This window comes from Macaca nemestrina, chromosome 7, assembly GCF_043159975.1.
Source record: "Macaca nemestrina isolate mMacNem1 chromosome 7, mMacNem.hap1, whole genome shotgun sequence".
Classification (NCBI taxonomy): domain Eukaryota; kingdom Metazoa; phylum Chordata; class Mammalia; order Primates; family Cercopithecidae; genus Macaca; species Macaca nemestrina.
This window is the reverse complement of record NC_092131.1, coordinates 156,689,910-156,709,497: the sequence shown is the minus strand read 5'-3', so window position 1 is coordinate 156,709,497 and position 19,588 is coordinate 156,689,910. Positions and strand designations below refer to the sequence as shown.

General features: G+C 41.9%; 1 protein-coding gene and 1 long non-coding RNA gene across 4 annotated transcripts in view; one reads left to right on the top strand and one right to left on the bottom strand.

Annotated features, from left to right (window-relative positions):
• The window catches only part of AFG2B (AFG2 AAA ATPase homolog B), a 20,248-nt gene extending 10,055 nt beyond the window's left edge, over positions 1-10,193 (top strand). The window contains exons 4-8 of one of the 2 annotated variants that reach the window (XR_011606086.1): positions 4,067-4,276; positions 5,090-5,311; positions 6,785-6,915; positions 8,069-8,194; positions 9,806-10,193. Coding sequence is in view for 1 of the 2 variants with exons in the window: in XM_011757098.3 (XP_011755400.2) it covers positions 4,067-4,276; positions 5,090-5,282; positions 6,785-6,915; positions 8,069-8,194; positions 9,806-9,973 (828 nt within the window). In the remaining variant the exon portion in view is untranslated. The remainder of the gene's footprint in view (positions 1-4,066; positions 4,277-5,089; positions 5,312-6,784; positions 6,916-8,068; positions 8,195-9,805) is intronic. The other variant, XM_011757098.3, reaches the window with a different exon arrangement.
• On the bottom strand, positions 5,159-19,588 carry LOC139355445 (uncharacterized). 2 transcript variants are annotated; one of them, XR_011606092.1, is made up of 3 exons: positions 19,482-19,588; positions 7,001-7,084; positions 5,159-5,296 (listed from the first exon to the last, which is right to left on the bottom strand). It is a non-coding gene; the product is annotated as an uncharacterized lncRNA (long non-coding RNA). The 2 variants fall into 2 exon arrangements; XR_011606093.1 differs by lacking the exon at positions 19,482-19,588 and adding an exon at positions 11,171-11,218.

Below are 19,588 nucleotides of genomic sequence, written 5' to 3'. Positions count from 1 at the left end.
ATAATTTCCCACCTTGACCCTCTCTTTTTTTGTTTTTGCTTTAAAGAGTTTATAACCTAAGGCTGGGTGTGGTGGCTCATGTCTATAATCCCAACACTTTGGGAGGCCAAGGGAGGAGGATTGCTTGAGTTCAGGAGTTCAAAACCAGCCTGGGCAACATAGCAAGCCCTTGTCTCTATTTAAAAAGAAAGAAGTTCATAACCTAAGGTTGGGCATGGTGACTCATACCTGTAATCCCAGCATTTTGGGAGGCTGAGGCGGGTGGATCACCTGAGGTCAGGAGTTCAAGACCAGCCTGGCCAACATGGTGAAACCTCGTCTCTACTAAAAATACAAAAATTAGCTGGGCATGCTGGCAGGTGCCCATAATGCCAGCTACTTGGGAGGCTGAAGCAGGAGAATCACTTGAACCTGGGAGGCGGAGGTTGCAGTGAGCCGAGATCCCACCACTGTACTTCAGCCTGGGTGACAGAGAAAGACCCTGTCTGGGGAGAAAAAAACAAAGTGTGTAACCTGTAGTCTTAGCACTTCAGAAGGTCGAGACAGGAGGATCTCTTGAGGCCAAGAATTCAAGACCAGACTGGGCAACGTAGTAAGACTCCCTGTCTCTACAAAAAAAATTTTTTTTGAGACATGGTTGCTCTGTCACCCATGCTAGAGTATGGTGTCACAAACACAGCTCACTGTACCCTTGAATTCCTGGGCTCAAGCAGTCCTTCTGCCTCAGCCCCCCAAGTAGCTGGGACTGCAGGTGCATACCACCACGCCTGGCTAATTTTTTAATTTTTTGTAGAGATAGGGTCCCACTGTGCTACTCAAGCTGGCCTTGAACTCCTGGGCTTAAACAGTCCTCCAACTCGGCCTTCTAAAGTGCTGGGATTATAGGCATGAGCCACCATGCCTGGCCTACAAAAAATTTTTTTAAATTAGCCAGGTGTGGTGGCACTGCTTGTGTTCCTAGCTACTCAGGAGGATCACTTGAGCCTTGACCCCAGGAGATGGAGGCTGCAGTGAGCTATGATTGCACCACTGCACTGCAGCTTGGGCAACAGAGTGAGATCCTGTGTCTTTAAAAAAATATAAAAAAAAATTTTGGCTGGGCGCACGGTGGCTCATGCCTGTAATCCCAGCACTTTGGGAGGCTGAGGCAGGCAGATCACCTGAGGTCAGGAGTTAGAAACCAGCCTGGCTAACGTGGAGAAACCCCGTTTCTACTAAAAATGCAAAAAATTAGCCAGGCATGGTGGCGCGTGTCTCTAATCCCAGCTACTCGGGAGGCTGAGGCAGGAGAATTGCTTGAACCTGGGAGGTGTAGGTTGCAGTGAGCCAAGATTGCGCCACTGCACTCCAACTTGGGCAACAAAAGTGAAACTCCATCTCAAAAAAACAAAAACAATGTATAGGCCGGGCACAGTGGCTCACACCTATAATCCCAGCACTTTGGGAGGCTGAGGCGGGAGGATCACGAAGTCAGGAGTTCAAGACCAGCCTGGCTAACATGATGAAACCCTGTCTCTACTAAAAATACAAAAATCAGCCTGGTGTGGTGACGCAATCCTGTAATCCCAGCTACTCGAGAGGCTGAGGCAGGAGAATCGCTTGAACCCAAGAGGCAGAGGTTGCAGTGAGCTGAGATCGCACCACTGCACTCCAGCCTAGGACAGAGTAAGACTCCATCTCAAAAAAAAAAAAAGAAAAATCAATTTATAATCTAAAACGGGTCAGCAAATTTTCTGTAGAGAGAGCCACACAGTAAATGTTTTAAACTTCACAACCACTCATCTCTGCCATTGTAGCACCAAAGCAGCTGTAGACCATATGTAAATGAGTAACTGTATTCTGATAAAATTATGGACACTGAAATTATATAATTCTCACATGTCAGAAAATATTCTTTTGATTTTTCTTCAAGCATTTAAAAATGTAAAAATTCTTCTTAGTTTGGCTGTACCAAATATAGGTGGAAGGCCTTAGTTTACCTGGATATCTGATCTAAAAGACATTAAATGGACGTAGTACAGGGACTGGTAAAAGCACAAAATTGAAATGAACAAGATGGTTACCTGATAGTGGATTTCACAACTCTTCAGATCGCAACTCTTCAGATCCTCTCACCTGCATTACAGTTTCAGAAATTGATTTTGCCAATTCGCCTACATGTGATCCTGCCCTAATGAACTAGGTTTCTCTAACCACACACATAACAGACTGATATATAAGTAATAATTATAATTTTTTCATCTTAGCCAGGAGCTCTATCTCCTGTGAACCTTAGAATTTTTGAGTCCATGGATAAGAGCATTTATAATAGGTGCCAATATTTTTTATGCATTGTCTTATTTAATCTTTACAAGATGCATGAGAGAAATTAGCCACACCTTCCTCTTGGAAGCACTCTGTTTCCTTTGCTTTGAGACATTAAGCTTTTCTGCCTTTCTGGGCACCCCTCTCCCCTGCCTTAAATGTTAGTGCTCAAGAGGCTCCCGGAGGCCGGGCGCGGTGGCTCACGCCTGTAATCCCAGCACTTTGGGAGGCCGAGGCGGGCGGATCACAAGGTCAGGAGATCGAGACCACGGTGAAACCCCGTCTCTACTAAAAATACAAAAAATTAGCCGGGCGCGGTGGCGGGCGCCTGTAGTCCCAGCTACTCAGGAGGCTGAGGCAGGAGAATGGCGTAAACCCAGGAGGCGGAGCTTGCAGTGAGCCGAGATCGCGCCACTGCACTCCAGCCTGGGCGACAGAGCGAGACTCCGTCTCAAAAAAAAAAAAAAAAAGAGGCTCCCGGAGTCCTCTTGTTGGAGCTGTGGGTGGTTTTATGATGATCTTGATGTCCGTAGCATCAACTGACCCCTGAAAACTGTTGACTCAGAAATCTGTATATCTAGAGTAGACGTTTCTTCTAATCATCAGAACTACTTCACTGCCTGCCTACTGGATAACCCCAGAGATGTCAAACTCAGCATGTCCAAAGTTCAGCTAGTCAGCTCTGCTGCCACACTTGGATCCCCTACCTCAGTTAATACAGCTAGCCACCCCATCCTCTAAGTCAGAAATCTGTCTTCTAAAGGCATAGCATTAGAACTTTGCCCTTATGTAAAGTACAATTCTGTTTTATGTTTCAAATATCCATCCCTTCCACACCATCTTCACTGCTTGTGACACTCCAGCCTTATTATTTTTGTAGACTGAATCATTGCAAGAAACTTCTAACTGGTCTCCCTGCCTCTAGTTTCATTTCCTTCCAGTCCATTCTTCATACTGCTTCCTCAGTGCAGACTAAAGCTTTCAAGGCCTGTTGTGATCTGGCTCCTATCTCCACTTCAACGCCATTACTTAACTTTGTTTAAGCCTGAGTTTTTGCATCTGTAAAATAATGATTAAAATGGCTAAAAACCATTTACCTTAAAGGTAATGAGGACTCATTCACTATTGAGTTTACTACTACTGAGTGCCTCTTTTGGGTAGGTGTCATTCTAGGTGCTGGGGATTTTAAGGTGAGCTTTGCTTATGTTCTAGCAGAGTAGAATGACAAACCCAACGTGGAAAAATAATAATAGTGAATAAGTGCTTTAAAAGTAAAGGATGGGCAGTAGCATAGAGAATGAGTAGGAGGAGGGGGGCTTACGCTTTAACCAGCTGGTTAGGAAAGACCTCTCCAAGGAATTGACACCTGTGCTGAGACCTGAGTGATGAGGGATAGCCACATGAAGATCTCAGGGGAACGTTTAGGCAGAGAGGAAAGCGAGGAAAGCAAGGAAAGGCTCTGAGATGGGAACAAACTAAGTGTTTAGGAGATAATCAGATTATATAAGGCCTTGTCAGCTGTGGTGAGTAAGGAGTTTTGATTTGGATTTTATTCTCGTTCTAATAGTAAATCATTGAAGGATTTTAAACAGGAAGTGATGTTACCTGACTCAAATTATAAGCTCTCTGCAGTGTGGAGAATGGACTGTTTCCAGCTCATGACAGGAGCCTGAGAATTGTTAAATGAACAAATGAATTTACTGGATGATTTGACATTTTATTATTACACTAAAACAACTCTTCTCTTTTTGTGTACTTTCAGAGCATTGAGTGGCCTCTGAAATTCCCTCGGGAATTTGTTAGGATGGGCCTGATACAACCGAAGGGAGTTCTCCTCTATGGGCCCCCTGGATGTGCTAAAACCACTCTGGTGAGGGCCCTGGCCACAAGCTGTCACTGCTCTTTTGTTTCAGTGAGTGGAGCTGATCTGTTTTCACCATTTGTTGGAGATTCAGAAAAAGTCTTGTCTCAGGTTTGTTTATTTCCCCATATGTTTAAATTTACTTTTGAATTTTTATTTCATTTCTTATGGACAAACATTTTTAAAAATATTACTAGTGTTTTTTTCCAGTTAAAAAACTTATACATGTTTATTGAAAATTTAGAAAATATAGGAAAGTGTAAATATGAAATCCTTTGTAATCCTCCTACCTACTATTAACATTTTGGTGAATTTCCTTTGTCTTTTTTTTTCTGTTTTAAATAAAATCAAGAGTAGGTTATATCTATAGCTTTATCCTGCTTTTTAAAACTTAATATTAGCACTTTTGAAATTCCATAGTATCAATTCTTTGAAAATACGGTTTTTAACTCTTACATAATACTCCATTGTTTCTTGTTTTATTTACTCGTTCCCCAATTCCTAGACATTCAGAATCTTTTTTTATATATTTTAAAAATTATAAATAGTGGCCAGGCGTGGTGACTCATGCTTGTAATCTCAGCACTTTGGGAGGCCAAGGCAGGTGAATCACTTTAGGCCAGGAGTTCAAGACCAGCCTGGCCAACATGGCGAAATCCCATCTCTACTAAAAGTACAAAAAAATTAGGTGGGTGTGGTGGCGCACACCTATAATCTCATCTACTTGGGAGACTGAGGCACAAGAATTGCTTGCGCCTAGGAGGCAGAGGTTGCGGTGAGCTGAAATTGCACCACTATACTCCAAACTGAGCAACAGAGCAAGACTGTCTCAAAAACAGAATTATAAATAGTAATGTGGAAAGCATACATTCACATGACTAATGTATAACATATAGCTTTTTAATATTTTTTTCCTAACAAAAGATATTTCGACAAGCAAGAGCAAGTACTCCAGCAATTGTGTTTTTGGATGAAATTGATTCAATCTTGGGAGCTCGCTCAGCCAGCAAGACAGGATGTGATGTTCAAGAACGAGTTCTTTCTGTTCTCCTGAATGAATTAGATGGTGTTGGACTTAAGACAATAGAGAGAAGAGGAAGTAAATCAAGTCAACAGGGTAAATACAAGGAGCTGAAAAATGAAGAGGTATTTATTAGCCAGAATGCACCTAAAATCCAGGCCAACATTAAATAGAATGCATATATGCTATAGCTTTACTTACGCTGAATTCATATCGTAGAAGGATTTATTATAATTTCAGTTTGACTTTGTTAGGGCTTTTAGAGCTAATAAAAATTGTGATTTGGCTATAAAAGGTGAGGTACATCTTATAATAAGTTATCTTAAATATAAGAATGTAAATTTTATTTTTCCTAAGAATGAGAAATACAATTTTCTTATTGCTAATAGAGAAGGCAGTTTATTCTTGTTTCCGTGTCCTAAGAAACCAGTATTCATTTATTTCTAAAAATGTTTATGTAGGCTGGGCACAGTGGCACACCTCTGTTATCCCAGCACTTTGGAAGGCCAAGACAGAAGGATTGCTTGAGGCCAGGAGTTTGAGACTAGCCTGGCCAACATTGCAAGGCCCCATCTATCTATCTATGAATGAATGAATGAATGAATGAATGAATGAATGAATGACAAAGGATAATATTTCCAATAGTCTTAGTATGGAAAATTTCCAGTTTTCTTGAGAAATGGGTTTCTTTGGTTTTAATGAATTAAAATGGCCTTTGGAAGTCCCCTCCCTCTCTTTCTGAGTCTCTTCTCCAGAGTTTGGTATCCTTAAATTATCCCTGATACTTTTCTTTTATTCCTCTCTTGTTGTCACTCATTTCCTATTTTTAAAATTGTTGCATGGGATTGTTGCATATACTCCTTAGGAACATGTCATACTAGAATTAGGAGGTACCCACGAGGTTATCTAATCAAATCATTCCATAATACAGGAATTCCTTCTGTAACATCTGACAGGTATTCACCCAGCATCTGCTAAAATACTTGCAAACATAGGGAACTTAGTACTTTGAGGGATTACGTCACTGGAGAGTTGCCTGATTATTCAACAAATGATTTTGAATGCTTAGTATATGTAAAGCCTTTCTCTGTCTGCTTTTAGACATTTCTTTATCCAGGATTTGCATACCTGCAACTTAGATTGTCATTTCACAGACAAATAAAAAGTCCAGTAAATCTTCGACTCTTTAGGGATATGAGAGTCAAGACTTTTCTGTAACCATATATCTCCACCTGTTGGTCATACATATCTGTCTTTTCAAATAGCCCGTTTAAGGTGTAAGCCTTCATTGGAGGCTCAGGTGCACTCAAGTCACCAGATGAGTGTTCTCCTCTTTGGGATAAGGCTTTTCATAAGTTTTCATACGGAGAATCTCTCTTAGGTACTCCCTTAGCCATGCACACAAAGTACTTCTTCGATTAATGATTCGTTTCTGGGATATCTTGATATCAAGAAGCTGGTCTGGAAAGGGGATATAAGCATTCTGGTCCCAAGAAAAGGATATCCCTATTTCAATTTAAATAGACCTTCTGATTTATAATTTTTTAAAAACTTATTAACAACTGATTGAAATTACTTTTTGTTGTGTTTGCCCTCAGAGTTTCAGGAAGTTTTTAACCGAAGTGTCATGATTGTTGCAGCAACAAATAGACCTGATGTGTTAGATACTGCTTTGTTACGACCTGGAAGATTAGATAAGATCATCTATATCCCACCTCCAGATCACAAGGTAATCATTGTAAACATTTACTGTGTGTGAGCTCAGCAGAATGGAATTCCAGTCTGGATATAGGTGTCCATGGTGTTCTACTCACCCTGGGTTCCACCTTCTTCCTTGCTTTCCTTCCTTCCTTTCATTGCATTATAATTTTGATCTGCCTTTGTTGGATACTCTGATCCTGTTCACAGAGAAACAAGCCTAAATATAAGGTGGTTATTGTATGTGTTGTGGCAGACTCTAAATACGGAGTCAACTCAGCATTATTTTGCAGCTAGAGTAGAGGAATCGTAAAGTGTTAAAAGAGCTTTGAAGATTGAGTCAGCATCCTTATAGTACAGTGCAGAAGTCGGAAATCACAGAGATTATGATGTGTATCGTGGTCAACCAGTAAATTTGTTGTCCTTAAAGTACAGTGCAGAAACCTGAGATATCAGAGATTATGCAGTGTATCATGGTCAACCAGTACATTTTTTGTCGTTAACATCCAGAGCCACTGACAGGCAAGGTGAAAGGCACAGAGTGAATTTTTTTGTTCCTTGAGCTTTTATCAAGTTTTGAAGGGATAGAAAAATAAAATTTATTATCTGTTATACCTTTAAGTTATATCTGATAATTCATGTATTTGCTTCTTAAGCCATGTCTAATAGTATTATTTGTACCCAAAAGAGAGATGCAGCTGGGCATGGTGGCTCACATCTATAATCCCACACTTTGGGAGGCCAAGATGGGCAGATCACCTGAGATCAGGAGTTCGAGACTAGCTTGGCCAACATGGTGAAACCCTGTCTCTACTAAAAATACAAAAATTAGCTGGGTGTGGTGGCAGGCTCCTGTAATCGCAGCTACTCGGGAGGCCAAGGCAGGAGAATCACTTGAACCCGGGAGGCAGAGGTTGTAGTGAGCCAAGATCGTGCCACTGCACTCCAGCCTGGGCGACAGAGCAAGACTCCATCTCAAAAAAAAGAGAGAGATTCATAAGTTTTTTATGATGTCATGATTTTTACCATTGTCATATGGGCCATTGATGACTTAGTCCTTCTAACCTCTGTATATACTTTCTCGGTAATGTGAAAGAAAACTCAAGCTAAAAATATTTTAATAAATCATTGTGTCAAACATAAATGTTATAAGATTTAAAATACTGTTTTTTATTTTGTTCCAGGGCAGGCTTTCTATTTTAGAAGTCTGTACAAAAAACATGCCAATAGGTCCTGATGTCTCCTTAGAAAACCTAGCAGCAGAAACCTGTTTTTTTTCTGGAGCTGATCTTAGAAACCTCTGCACAGAAGTAAGTTAATTAGTGAAGAAATTTGTGGTTCAAAACATTTCTTCATCTTTTCAAATCTTCATTCACTCAGCAGTATTTACTAAAAGCCTGTGTGGTACAGGCTTACGAAAAAAAGTTTTTCGTAAACTTTTACTAAATATAACATTCAGAAAAATGCACGGATCATAAGGGTACAGTTCATTGAATTAAATGATCACATTTTTATAATCACTACTTATGTCAGGGAATAGAACATTATCAACACCCCAGAATCTTCCTTTGGGTCCTTTCCCAACCTCTGTCACCTACCTTCTTCTGAAAGACAACTATTGGCTGGGCTTAGTGACTCATGCCTGTAATCCCAGCACTTTGCTGGGGCCAAGGCAGGAGGATCATCTGAGCCCAGGAGTTGAGACCAGCCTGGGCAACATGGGGAGCCCCTGTCTCTATAAAAAATTTTTTTAAATTGTCCCGGCTACTCAGGAAGCTGAGGTGGGAGGATCACTTGAGCCTGGAGGTCAAGGCTGTAGTGAGCCATGATTATGTCACTGTACTTCTGCCTGGGTGATAGAGCAAGACTCTGTCCCCCGCCCCGCCAAAAAAAAAAAACACACACACACACAAAAGGCAACCACTGTCCTCATTTCCCACAGTAGGGATTAGTTTTGTCTGCTTTTGAACTTTATATGAATGGAAGCATGTGGCATATGTTATTTTCTGTCTGGTTCTTTAACCCAAAAAGAAATTCATCCATGGTTTTGTGTGTAACATAGTTTATAATATTCTAGTACATGAATATTTACATTTGTTTATCCATTCTTTTATTTTGGAGTATCTGGGTTTCTACTTTTTTGCTATTATGAGTTATGCTGCTGTGAACAGCCTTGTACATGCCTCTTAGTTCCCATGTCTACTTATGTCTATTTGTAAACATACTTAGCTACAAGGAGAATTGCTGGGTCATAGGGTATGTGTTTCATCTATTCCTTTATAATAAGTGCTGGCTGAAGACTCTTCCCTACTTCACCATTAAGAAGATATTCTCTCATCTTTAAAAGTACATGTGGGTTCATAAAATATATATTAATCTACAACTTGCTTTTTCTTTCTTCCCATGTAAGGCTTTCTTTTTTCCCATTAATGTAAAAGAGGTTATGGTATACAAAGTGGATTTTTAATCACCTTATTTAACTTTTTAGCATAATATTTTTAGTGACATGAAAATTAGAATCCTATGAAGTGAGGCTGAGATTTTCCATTCAGAGTTTAAAGTATTACCATATATTGTTAAAAAAAAGAAAAGAGGCCAGGCGCTGTGGCTGACGCCTGTAATCCCAACACTTTGGGAGGCTGAAGCAGGTGGATCACGAGGTCAGGAGTTCAAGACCAACCTGGCCAACATGGTGAAACCCCATCTCTACTAAAAATACAAAAATTAGTCAGGTGTGGTGGCAGACAACTGTAATCCCAGCTATTCGGGAGGCTGAGGCAGGAGAATGGGTTGAAACCGGAAGGTGGAGGTTGCAGTGAGTCGAGATTGCGCCTCTGCACTCCAGCCTGGGCAACAAGAGCGAAACTCTGTCTCAAAAAAAAGCAAAAAGAAATTGTTTTCTATTGCTTGTCTCTTAATAGGCTGCTTTGCTGGCTCTGCAAGAAAATGGACTAGACACAACTACAGTGAAACAAGAGCACTTTCTAAAATCACTTAAGACTGTAAAACCATCGTTAAGTCGCAAGGACTTGGCTTTATATGAAAACTTATTTAAGAAAGGAGGATTTTCTAACTTGGAAGGTATTTAAAAATCACCTTACGCCCTTGTTCAGTTGTTCACGTTAATTGAAATGTGAACTTGCCTGTCGTTTGCAACTTCACACTTTTAGAATTTGTGTTTGTGTTTCCTGTAAGTAAATAAATAAAAACAAAAAAACAAAAAACGCAAATCCTTGTGCCTGATAAGCTAAGGCTCATTTATTTTTAAAAGGCATATTAAATAAAATACTGTAATTTAGGAAGAAAGTATGTGTGTGTTGATTTTTGTTGTAAGGGGTGGTTGGTTTTGGGTGATTGCTTTTTTATTAAACCCTGAAATAATTTCATACTTACAGAAAAGTTGCAAAAATAGTACAAAGAATTTTTATGTGCTCAAACCCAGATTCACTGATTTTTAACATTTTGCCACATTTGCTTTCTCTGTCTTCCCCACCCCTTGTACATACACACATACACACACACAGTTTTTTTTTTGAGTGGTTTGAGAATAGATTATATACATAATGTCCCCTCCCCCCCTTAATACTTGAGTGTATATTTGTTACAAATAAGGTTATTATATGACTAAATTCAGGAAATTTAATACTGACACAGTATTCTAATCTATCATCCAGTGAATTTCGTGTATTGTCACAATAACGTCCTATATGATAATTTTCCCCATTACAGGATCCAGTCTAGGATCACACATTTCATTTAGTCACCATGTCTCTTTAGCCTCTTAACTTGAAACAGTTTCTCAATCTTTCTTGACCCTGACATTTTTGAAGAGTATAGACCAATTATTTTACTGAACAGTTTGTTCCTGGACTTGTAGTTGATGTTTTGTCATGGTAGATGTAGGTTATGTATTACCAATGGAGCATACATAGGGGCATTGTGTTCTCAGAGCATCACAGCTGAAGGCACATGTCGTCTGTACATTATTGATGTTAATTTTGATCATTTGTTTGCAGTATTGTCTGGTTTCTCCACTATATTGCTATTTTTCCTTTTGTAGTTGCAAGTAGTTTAAAGTTTTTAAAGAGACAGGTTACATGTACATTTTTATTTTCATTTATTACAAAATAATTTAGAATACTAGAAAATACAAAAACATTAAAAAATCCTTTAGTGTTTAACCTTCCAGTCCTTCACGCATGTATAGATAATTTTTAAAACCAGAAAGGAATGATACCGCATAACTCTTGTTCTTCTCACCTAACAATATCTGGTAAACATCTTACCAGGCCATTCTCCACTCACAAGGTCCTAAGCTGGGTGCTGGAACATCCAGTGAACAAGGCAGGCATCAGACAAATTGTCAGTGAATTAATTACAATGGTAAGAAGTGCTTCAAAAGAAGTAGAGGGTACGATGAGAGACTACTGCATGAAATGTGTGAAGTCATAAAATGTTAAGGAGTTATTGGAAAGTTTCCTATTGCTGAGTGCAGCCAGGACTATTGGGAATAATTAAGGAAAAACCCTGATTTATAGGTATAAAATACTCAAAATTATTCTAACACACTGACCTTTGCTTTTGAGTATAGGAAAATACCTAGAAAACTTACTGGAATTCTTACTATACATTTTCTTTGTTGGTTATTGATCTTATTGAACAAGGCAGCCATCCTGCACCTGATAAACCCTGGCCTGAACCCCTTAACTCAGACATCTAGCTGTGGGCTAGATGTCTTTCTTTTCCAGAAAGTTTCTAGTAGGCTGGTAATTTAGCAACCATGCTTGTTCAAGGCTGAGCTGATTTGAAGATGTCTTTTTAAATTGTAATTAAAGTCAACGCTCCACATCTGTGGGTTCCACATGGGCAGATTCAACCAACTGTGTGGGTTGAAAATACTTGAAAAAACAAAAACAATACAACAATAAAAAAATAGGCCAGGTGTGGTGGCTCACACCTATAATCCCAGCACTTTGGAAGGCCGAGGCGGGCAGATCACCTGAGGTCAAGGGTTCAAGACCAACCTGGTCACCATGGTGAAATCCTATCTCTACTAAAAATACAAAAAATTAGCTGGGGCATGGTGGGGTGCGCCTGTAATCCCAGCTACTCTGGGCTCAGGTGGGAGAATTGCTTGAACCCAGGAGGCGGAGGTTGCAGTAAGCCAAAATCACACCACTGCACTCTGGCCTGGGTGACCAAGCAAGATTCTGTCTCAAATAAATACAAATTTAAAAAATCATAAATAGGCCGGGCGCGGTGGCTCAAGCCTGTAATCCCAGCACTTTGGGAGGCCGAGACGGGCGGATCACGAGGTCAGGAGATCGAGACCATCCTGGCTAACACGGTGAAACCCCGTCTCTACTAAAAAATACAAAAAACTAGCCGGGCGCGGTGGCGGGTGTCTGTAGTCCCAGCTACTCGGGAGGCTGAGGCAGGAGAATGGCGTGAACCCAGGAGGCGGAGCTTGCAGTGAGCTGAGATCGGGCCACTGCACTCCAGCCTGGGCGGCAGAGCGAGACTCTGTCTCAAAAAAAAAAAAAAAAAAATCATAAATAAAAAACAACAGTGTAACAATTGCTTGCATAGCATTTATATTATATTAGGTGTTATAAGTAATTTAGAGATGTTTTTTAAAGTATAACCAGGAGGACGTGTGTAGGCAACCTGCATATACTACACCATCTTTTATCAGGGACTTGAGTATTCTTGGATTTTGGTGTCTGAGCGGGGTCCTGGAACCAATTCCCTGCAGTTATAGAGGGAGGACTCTGTAACTTCTCAGCAGAACATTGGAAGCTTCCTGAGCACAAAGACTATGTGTCTCCTGACTGAAATGCTCAATAGATGACATAATGAGATCAAGAATTTCTTTGATCCTGTTCCAATCTGATTTTAGAATGGCTCTGGGCAACTTCCAAAAGCTATATTCTTGATCTGCGAGAAAGTTAAAACACCAGCTTCTAACACCTTTCTTCTGGTATACCGGGAAGTGTAAACAGTTTTCCCTATAAACTGAATTCAAACTGCTTTCTGGGCCACATTATTGCTTAAGGCTGACTAACCTTAAACAATATAGAACGTCCCTGGAACCCCCAAAATTCAGCAAATCCAGTGTTATACGCCTGGTCATAAGGCAGCCACTGAAGGATGAGGTGTCAGGATGAACACATCCACCATCAGGAACAGGGAGAAAGAATTTCAACAAAAAATATTTAATAATGAAATACTCTCTTTTTCTCATAAAAGCCTGAGCTGGGCTGATTAAAATCTAAATTCCTGGCCGGGCATGGTGGCTCACGCATGTAATCCCAGCACTTTGGAAGGCTGAGGCGGGCGGATCACCTTACCTGACTCAGGCTGGTCAGGAGTTCGAGACCACTCTGGCTAACATGGTGAAGCCCTATCTCTACAAAAATTAGCCAGGGGTAATGGTTCACGCCTGTAATCCCAGCTACTTGGGAGGCTGAGGCAAGAGGATTGCTTGAACCCGGTAGACACAGGTTGCAGTAAGCCAAGATCGTGCCACTGCACTCCAGCCGGGGAAACAGAACGAGACTCCATCTTAAAAAAAAAAATCTAAATTCCTGGGGTAGGAACCAAGCAGCCATGTCTCCCTGCCCCTGCAAGCCTACGTGGTAGTAGCTAGAGAAAGGCTCTACAAGTTGCTGGTAACTGGGGGTGGGTGGGGAAGACCCCCCAAGGGATTATGGGCTCTGGGGCAGCCACAGAAGGTGATGCTGGTGAGTGTCCTTGAGTGGATTTCTTTGGGGGCTGCCAGGGTCTGAAGGGCTGGGAAGTGCCTGTTTCTCATTCTGGTCACCTAAGCAGTACTGGCCTGGTGGTGCCTTCTGGGCACCCTGGCCAGTACACAGGGTTTGGGGGCAGGGAGGACCCTAATTTCATGTCTATTCTCCAGTTGCTAGTGGTGAGGCTATGAATTCCATTACATTTTGGAGTGGGAAGTGTTCTTATTGCTAAAGAACTGAATGACAAACTTCTTTTCTAGGGTCTTGACTTCACAACCTCAGGCAAAAGGGCAGAAAATCTGAAGGTTCTTGAGTCACATACAGTTGACCCTTGAACAGCACAGGTTTAAACTCCTTGGGTCCACTTATTATTAATTACTTTTTAGACGGAGTCTCACTTTGTCACCCAGGCTGGAGTGCAGTGGCATGATCTCAGCTCACTGCAACCTCCACCTCCCGGGTTCAAACGATTCTCCTGCCTCAGCCTGCCAAGTAACTGGGATTACAGGCACCCGCCACCACACCTGGCTAATTTTTATATTTTTAGTAGAGACAGAGTTTCAACATGTTGGTCAGCCTGGTCTCGAACTCCTGACCTCAGGTAATCCACCTCTCGGCCTCCCAAAGTGCTGGGATTTGCGTGGGTCCACTTGTATGTGAATTTTCTTCCACCTCTGCCACACTGAAGTAGCAAACCAACCCCTCCTCTTCTTCCTTCTTCTCAGCCTACTCAATTTGAAGAGATGGAGACCTTTCTGATGACCCACTTTTGCTAAATGAATAGAAATATATTTTCTCAGCCAGGCACGGTGGCTCATGCCTGTAATCCCAGCTACTCGGGAAGCTGAGGCAGGAGAATCACTTGAACTTAGGAGGCGGAGGTTGTAGTGAGCTGACATCGTCCCACTGCACTCCAGCCTGGGTGACAGAGCAAGACTCCGTCTCAAAAAAAAGAACTATACTATCCTGGCCAACATGGTGAAACCCTGTCTCTACTAAAACATAAAGAAATTAGCCACCATGGTGGTGTGCGCCTGTAGTCCCAGCTACTCGCACTGGGATCTTGCCACTGCACTCCAGCCCGGGCGACAGAGCAAGACTCCGTCTCAAAAAAAAAAAGAACGATATTTTCTTTTCCTTATGATTTTCTTCATAACATTGTTATTTTCTCTTGCTTGCTTTATTGTAAGACCTTTATATAAAAAGCAAAATATGTGTTAGTCAACTGTTTAGGTTATCAGTAAGGCTTCTGGTCAATACTGGGTTATGAGTAGTTAAATATTGGGGGAGTCAAAAGTTATATGCAGATTTCTGTGTGGAGAGCAGGGGTGTGTAAGTTCCCCTAACCCCCAAGTTGTTCAAGGGTCAACTGTATTTGTTTTGGCGACAGTTTTTTGTTGTTGTTTGTTTAAGAAACGGTTTTGGGCTGGACGCGGTGGCTCACGTCTGTAATCCCAGCACTTTGGGAGGCCAAGGCGAGCGGATCACTTGAGGTCAGGAGTTTGAGACCAGCCTGGCCAGCATAGTGAAACCCCATCTTTACTAAAAATACAAAACAAAAAAAAAGCCGATGTGGTGACACATGCTTGTTAATCCCAGCTACTTGAGAGGCTGAGGCAGGAGAATGGCTTGAACTCGGGAAGTGAAGGTTGCAGTGAGCCAAGATCACACCATTGCCCTCCGGCCTGGGCAATAAGAGTGAAACTCTGTCTCACTGCAGGCTGGAGTGCAGTAGCACAACCATGGCTCACTGTAACCTTAAGCTCCTGTGCTCAAGCAATCCTCTCGCCTCAGCCTCCCAACTAGCTAGGACTAAAGGCCTACACCACCATACCCAGCTAATTATTAAAATTTTTTGTAGACTGGGCACAGAGGTTCACGCCTGTAATCCCAGCACTTTGGGAGGCCAAGATAGGTGGATCACCTGAGGTCAGGAGTTAGAAACCAGCCTGGCCAACATGGTAAAACCCTGTCTCTACTAAAAATACAAAAAATTAGCCAGGCATAGTGGCGCGTGCCTGTGATCCCAGCTACTCAGGAGGCTGAGGCAAGAGAATTGCTTGAACCTGGGAGGCGGAGGTTGCCGTGGGCTGAGATTGCACCATTGCACACCATCCTGGGCAGTAAGAGTGAAACTCTGTCTCAAAAAAAAAAAATGTAGAGTCTGGCTATGTTATGTTATCCAGTCTGGTCTCAAATTCCTGGCCTTGAGTGATCCTCCCACCTCTGCTTCCCAAAGTGCTGGGGTTGCAGGCCTGAGCCACGGCACCTGGCCAACAGAATTTATTGAGTAAATAATTCAAAATTGCTGCATTTGCCTTAATATTTTTAACAGTAAAATATAAATGAGTCACCCAAAGCACAGTGTTATAATTCTTCAATCAGGGAAACTACATATTGACTTTGACCTCTCAAAAGCTTGATATACCCAGGCATTATGAAAAGGAAGAAAAATGTCGCTTTCTGGGTTTAATTTTTATTGCTGCAAATAGGAATAAGCAGATCTTAAAGGTTATATGGACAAATTATATCTGTAACTACCTACAATTTGTGAATTTTAAAAATGTTTTATTTTAAACATTTCCAAACATACATAAAAAGAAGAGTATAACAAACCCACACATACCTATCACCTACATTAAATAATTATTATTTTGTAAAATATTTATAATTTGTTTTTTAGTTGAAGTATTTTTGTTTTTGTTTTGAGATGGAGTTTTGCTCTTGTTGCCCAGGCTGGAGTGCAATGGCGTGATCTTGACCTACTGCAACCTCCACCTCCCAGGTTTAAGTGGTTCTCCTTCCTCAGCCTCCCGAGTAGCTGGGATTATGCAATTACAGGCGCTCACCCACACCCAGCTAATTTTTTGTATTTTTAGTAGAGTTGTTGGCCAGGCTGGTCTTGAACTCCTGACCTTAGGTGATCCACCCACCTCGGCCTCCCAAAGTGCTGAGATTACAGGCATGAGCCACCGCACCTGGCCTAGTGGAAGTATTTTAAAGTAAAGTCCAGACAACATAATATTTCTCCCTTAAATATTTCCACATATAAACTCTAAAAAAGGGAGAGGCCATTTAAAAAATATAACCGCCAGCCAGGCGCAGTGGCTTACACCTGTAATCCTAGCACTTTGGGAGCCCGAGGCAGGCTGATCACGAGGTCAAGAGATCAAGGCCATCCTGGCCAACACAGTGAAACCCCGTCTCTACTAAAAATACAAAAATTAGCTGGGTGTGGTGGCGTGCACCTGTAGTCTCAGCTACTCGGGAGGCTGAGGCAGGAGAATCGCTTGAACCTGGGAGGCAGAGGTTGCAGTGAGCCGAGATATATATATATATAAAACTGCAATACCATTATCACACCTAAGAAACTTAACAATATCCCTTTAATATCATCTAATGTCTGGATCCTATTTAAGTTTCCCACTTGCCCCCAAAATGTCTTTTTACAGTTGATTTGTCTTTTTGTATATTCAGATAAATACCCCACCTTTGGTAAGTTTTCTTAGACCCCCTTAGTTAGAACTAATCACCTGTCTTGGCAACAGATCATGCCTTGCTTTAGAGTTATCTATGGGCACCAAATTGCATGCACCTTGAAGTAAGTGATTTTTGTCTTACTACTCTTTTTAATTCTGCTATGCCTCCATCCTCAGAATAATGCCTAGACTACCAAAAAACTGCATTACATTTTGAAAAGAAATGATACTGGCCAAGCACAGTTCTGTGGTTAAGGTCATTAATAGGCAATGGCTACTCATTCTAATTTCAATTTTGGGGTCATGAAATACTACTGTAAGATTTCTTTCTTCTCTCTCTTCGTCCTGTTTCTCTTTCTCTCTCCCTCCATCCTTCCATCCTAGAAAAACTTCTCTTTGTTAATAACATGAGACTTTTTTTGCAGAACCTTCTGACAGAAGTAGCCTTAGAAGTCTTGCATTAAAAGGCTTCTCTGATTCTAGGTAATACAAACCAAGGAGAATTAATGTTGAATTTTCTTTGAAGTATATAACATAGATCCATCCAATCAGCAAATGTCTCTATTTACAGCTCTGGGGTTAAACAGTAAGAACCCTTGCCAGAGTAAGTGAGTGGGAAACTACATTTATGATCAGCCTTACATAAAACAGATCTTTGAGGCCGGGCGTGGTGGTTCACACCTGTAATCCCAGCACTTTAGGAGGCTGAGGGGGGCGGATTGAGGGGAATTCAAAACTAGCCTGGCCAACATGGCAAAACCTGTCTCTACTAAAAATACAAAAATTAGCCAGGCGTGGTGGCACATGCCTGTATTCCCAGATGCCTACGAGACTGAGGCATGAGAATCACTTGAGCCCAGGAAGCAGAGGTTGCAGTGAGCCGAGACTACACCACTGCACTCCAGCCAGGGTGACAGAGTGAGATTCTGGGTCAAAAAAACAAAACAAACAAACAAAAAAACAAATCTTTGCATATAGTAACTTTGTTGAGTGCCTACTACAAGCAGGGCAGAATGCTTTACATATATTCTAACATTTTTTCCAACTCTCTCCCCTGCTAGGTTTGCCCCCATTTTGCAGATATATAAACTGAAACTCATGAAGGTTAAGTAATTTACTTCAAGTCAGCTATTAATAATAATAAGTATAGCAGGGACAGGCTCTGAACTCAGGTCCATTTGACTGCAAAACCCAGACTGAGAACGAAAATGGGGTTGAAACAGAGCAGGGTCTAGCCAATTTCAGGGAACGTTAAGATGTTGCCTTTTAACTTTAACTTACAGCTTGAACTTCAAACTATTTGTTTTAAAATAACCGGTCCTTTACTTATTGCAGTATTTACGAGAGGGGTGCAGACAGAACCAAGGTGTTGGGCACCAGACAGACCTGCGTTCTGATGGCATCGCCGCCACTTACCAGTGACGTGACCAGAGCCTCTCTGAGTCTTAATAAGACTTTGCACCCACCTTGCAAAAATGCCGAGGGGAATCCGGCTCAATGTCTGGCACACACACAGCCCCTGGTTCTGTGAAATTGTTACCATTGCAGCCCACGCGACAAACTGCAAGGTGAGGCTGCTGGCTTAGGGGAGAGTTAGGAGGGAACCCAAGGACGAAGCCAGCTGGCAGGGTCGTTTGCAGAAAGAGCTTCTCCTGACAACCTCCCCAGCTGATTCTTTTGTTTGTTTTCCTTCAACCTAGGGTTTTTGTTTTATTTTGTTTTTGTTGTTGTTGTTGTTGTTTGGCGGAAAAAGTCAGGACTCCCTGGGAGTTATTCTGAAATAAACTTTACAATTTAATTTTAATGATCTCCATATGTGCACAGCACCACATTTTTGGAGCTTTTAATGTGATTGGATTAATTCTAATTTACCCGCCTGCACCGGGGAGCCTCTCCTGGGACCCTCGGGTCTGCGGCTCATTTTTCCGGACCCCCTTTTACTGTTTATTTGCTTATTTAAATATTTTGTTTTATTGTATTTTATTTAATACAGGGTCTGGCTCTGTTGCCCAGGCTGGAATACAGTGGTGCAATCTTGGCTCACTGCAACCTCAAAGGCCTAGACTCAAGCGATTCTCCCGCCTCACCCTCCTCAGTAGCTGGGACTACAGGCACGCACCAGCACGCCCACTAATTCTTTTTTTTTTTTTTTTTTTTTAAAGTAGAGAAGAGGTTTCGTCATGTTGGCCAGGCTGGACTCGAGTGATCCTCCTGCCTCAGCCTCCCAAAGTGTTGGGATTACAGTCCTGAGCCACCGCGCCAGGCCCGGATCCCCTTTTAGAAGGGTTGGTTTTCCCTCAGGTCTTGGCTATCAGCGCTCCCCTCTTAGGGGTTCCACCTCCTACTCCCCAAACCTTCAAACTCCTCACAAGCGCCAGGGGTGGCCAAGAGCTACCGGGGTCGGCAGGTAAGGAAGACCGCGGCGAGCGGCAGGGGGCGCCAGCGCCCGCGTTCGGCCGCTTCACGTCAGCCGCAC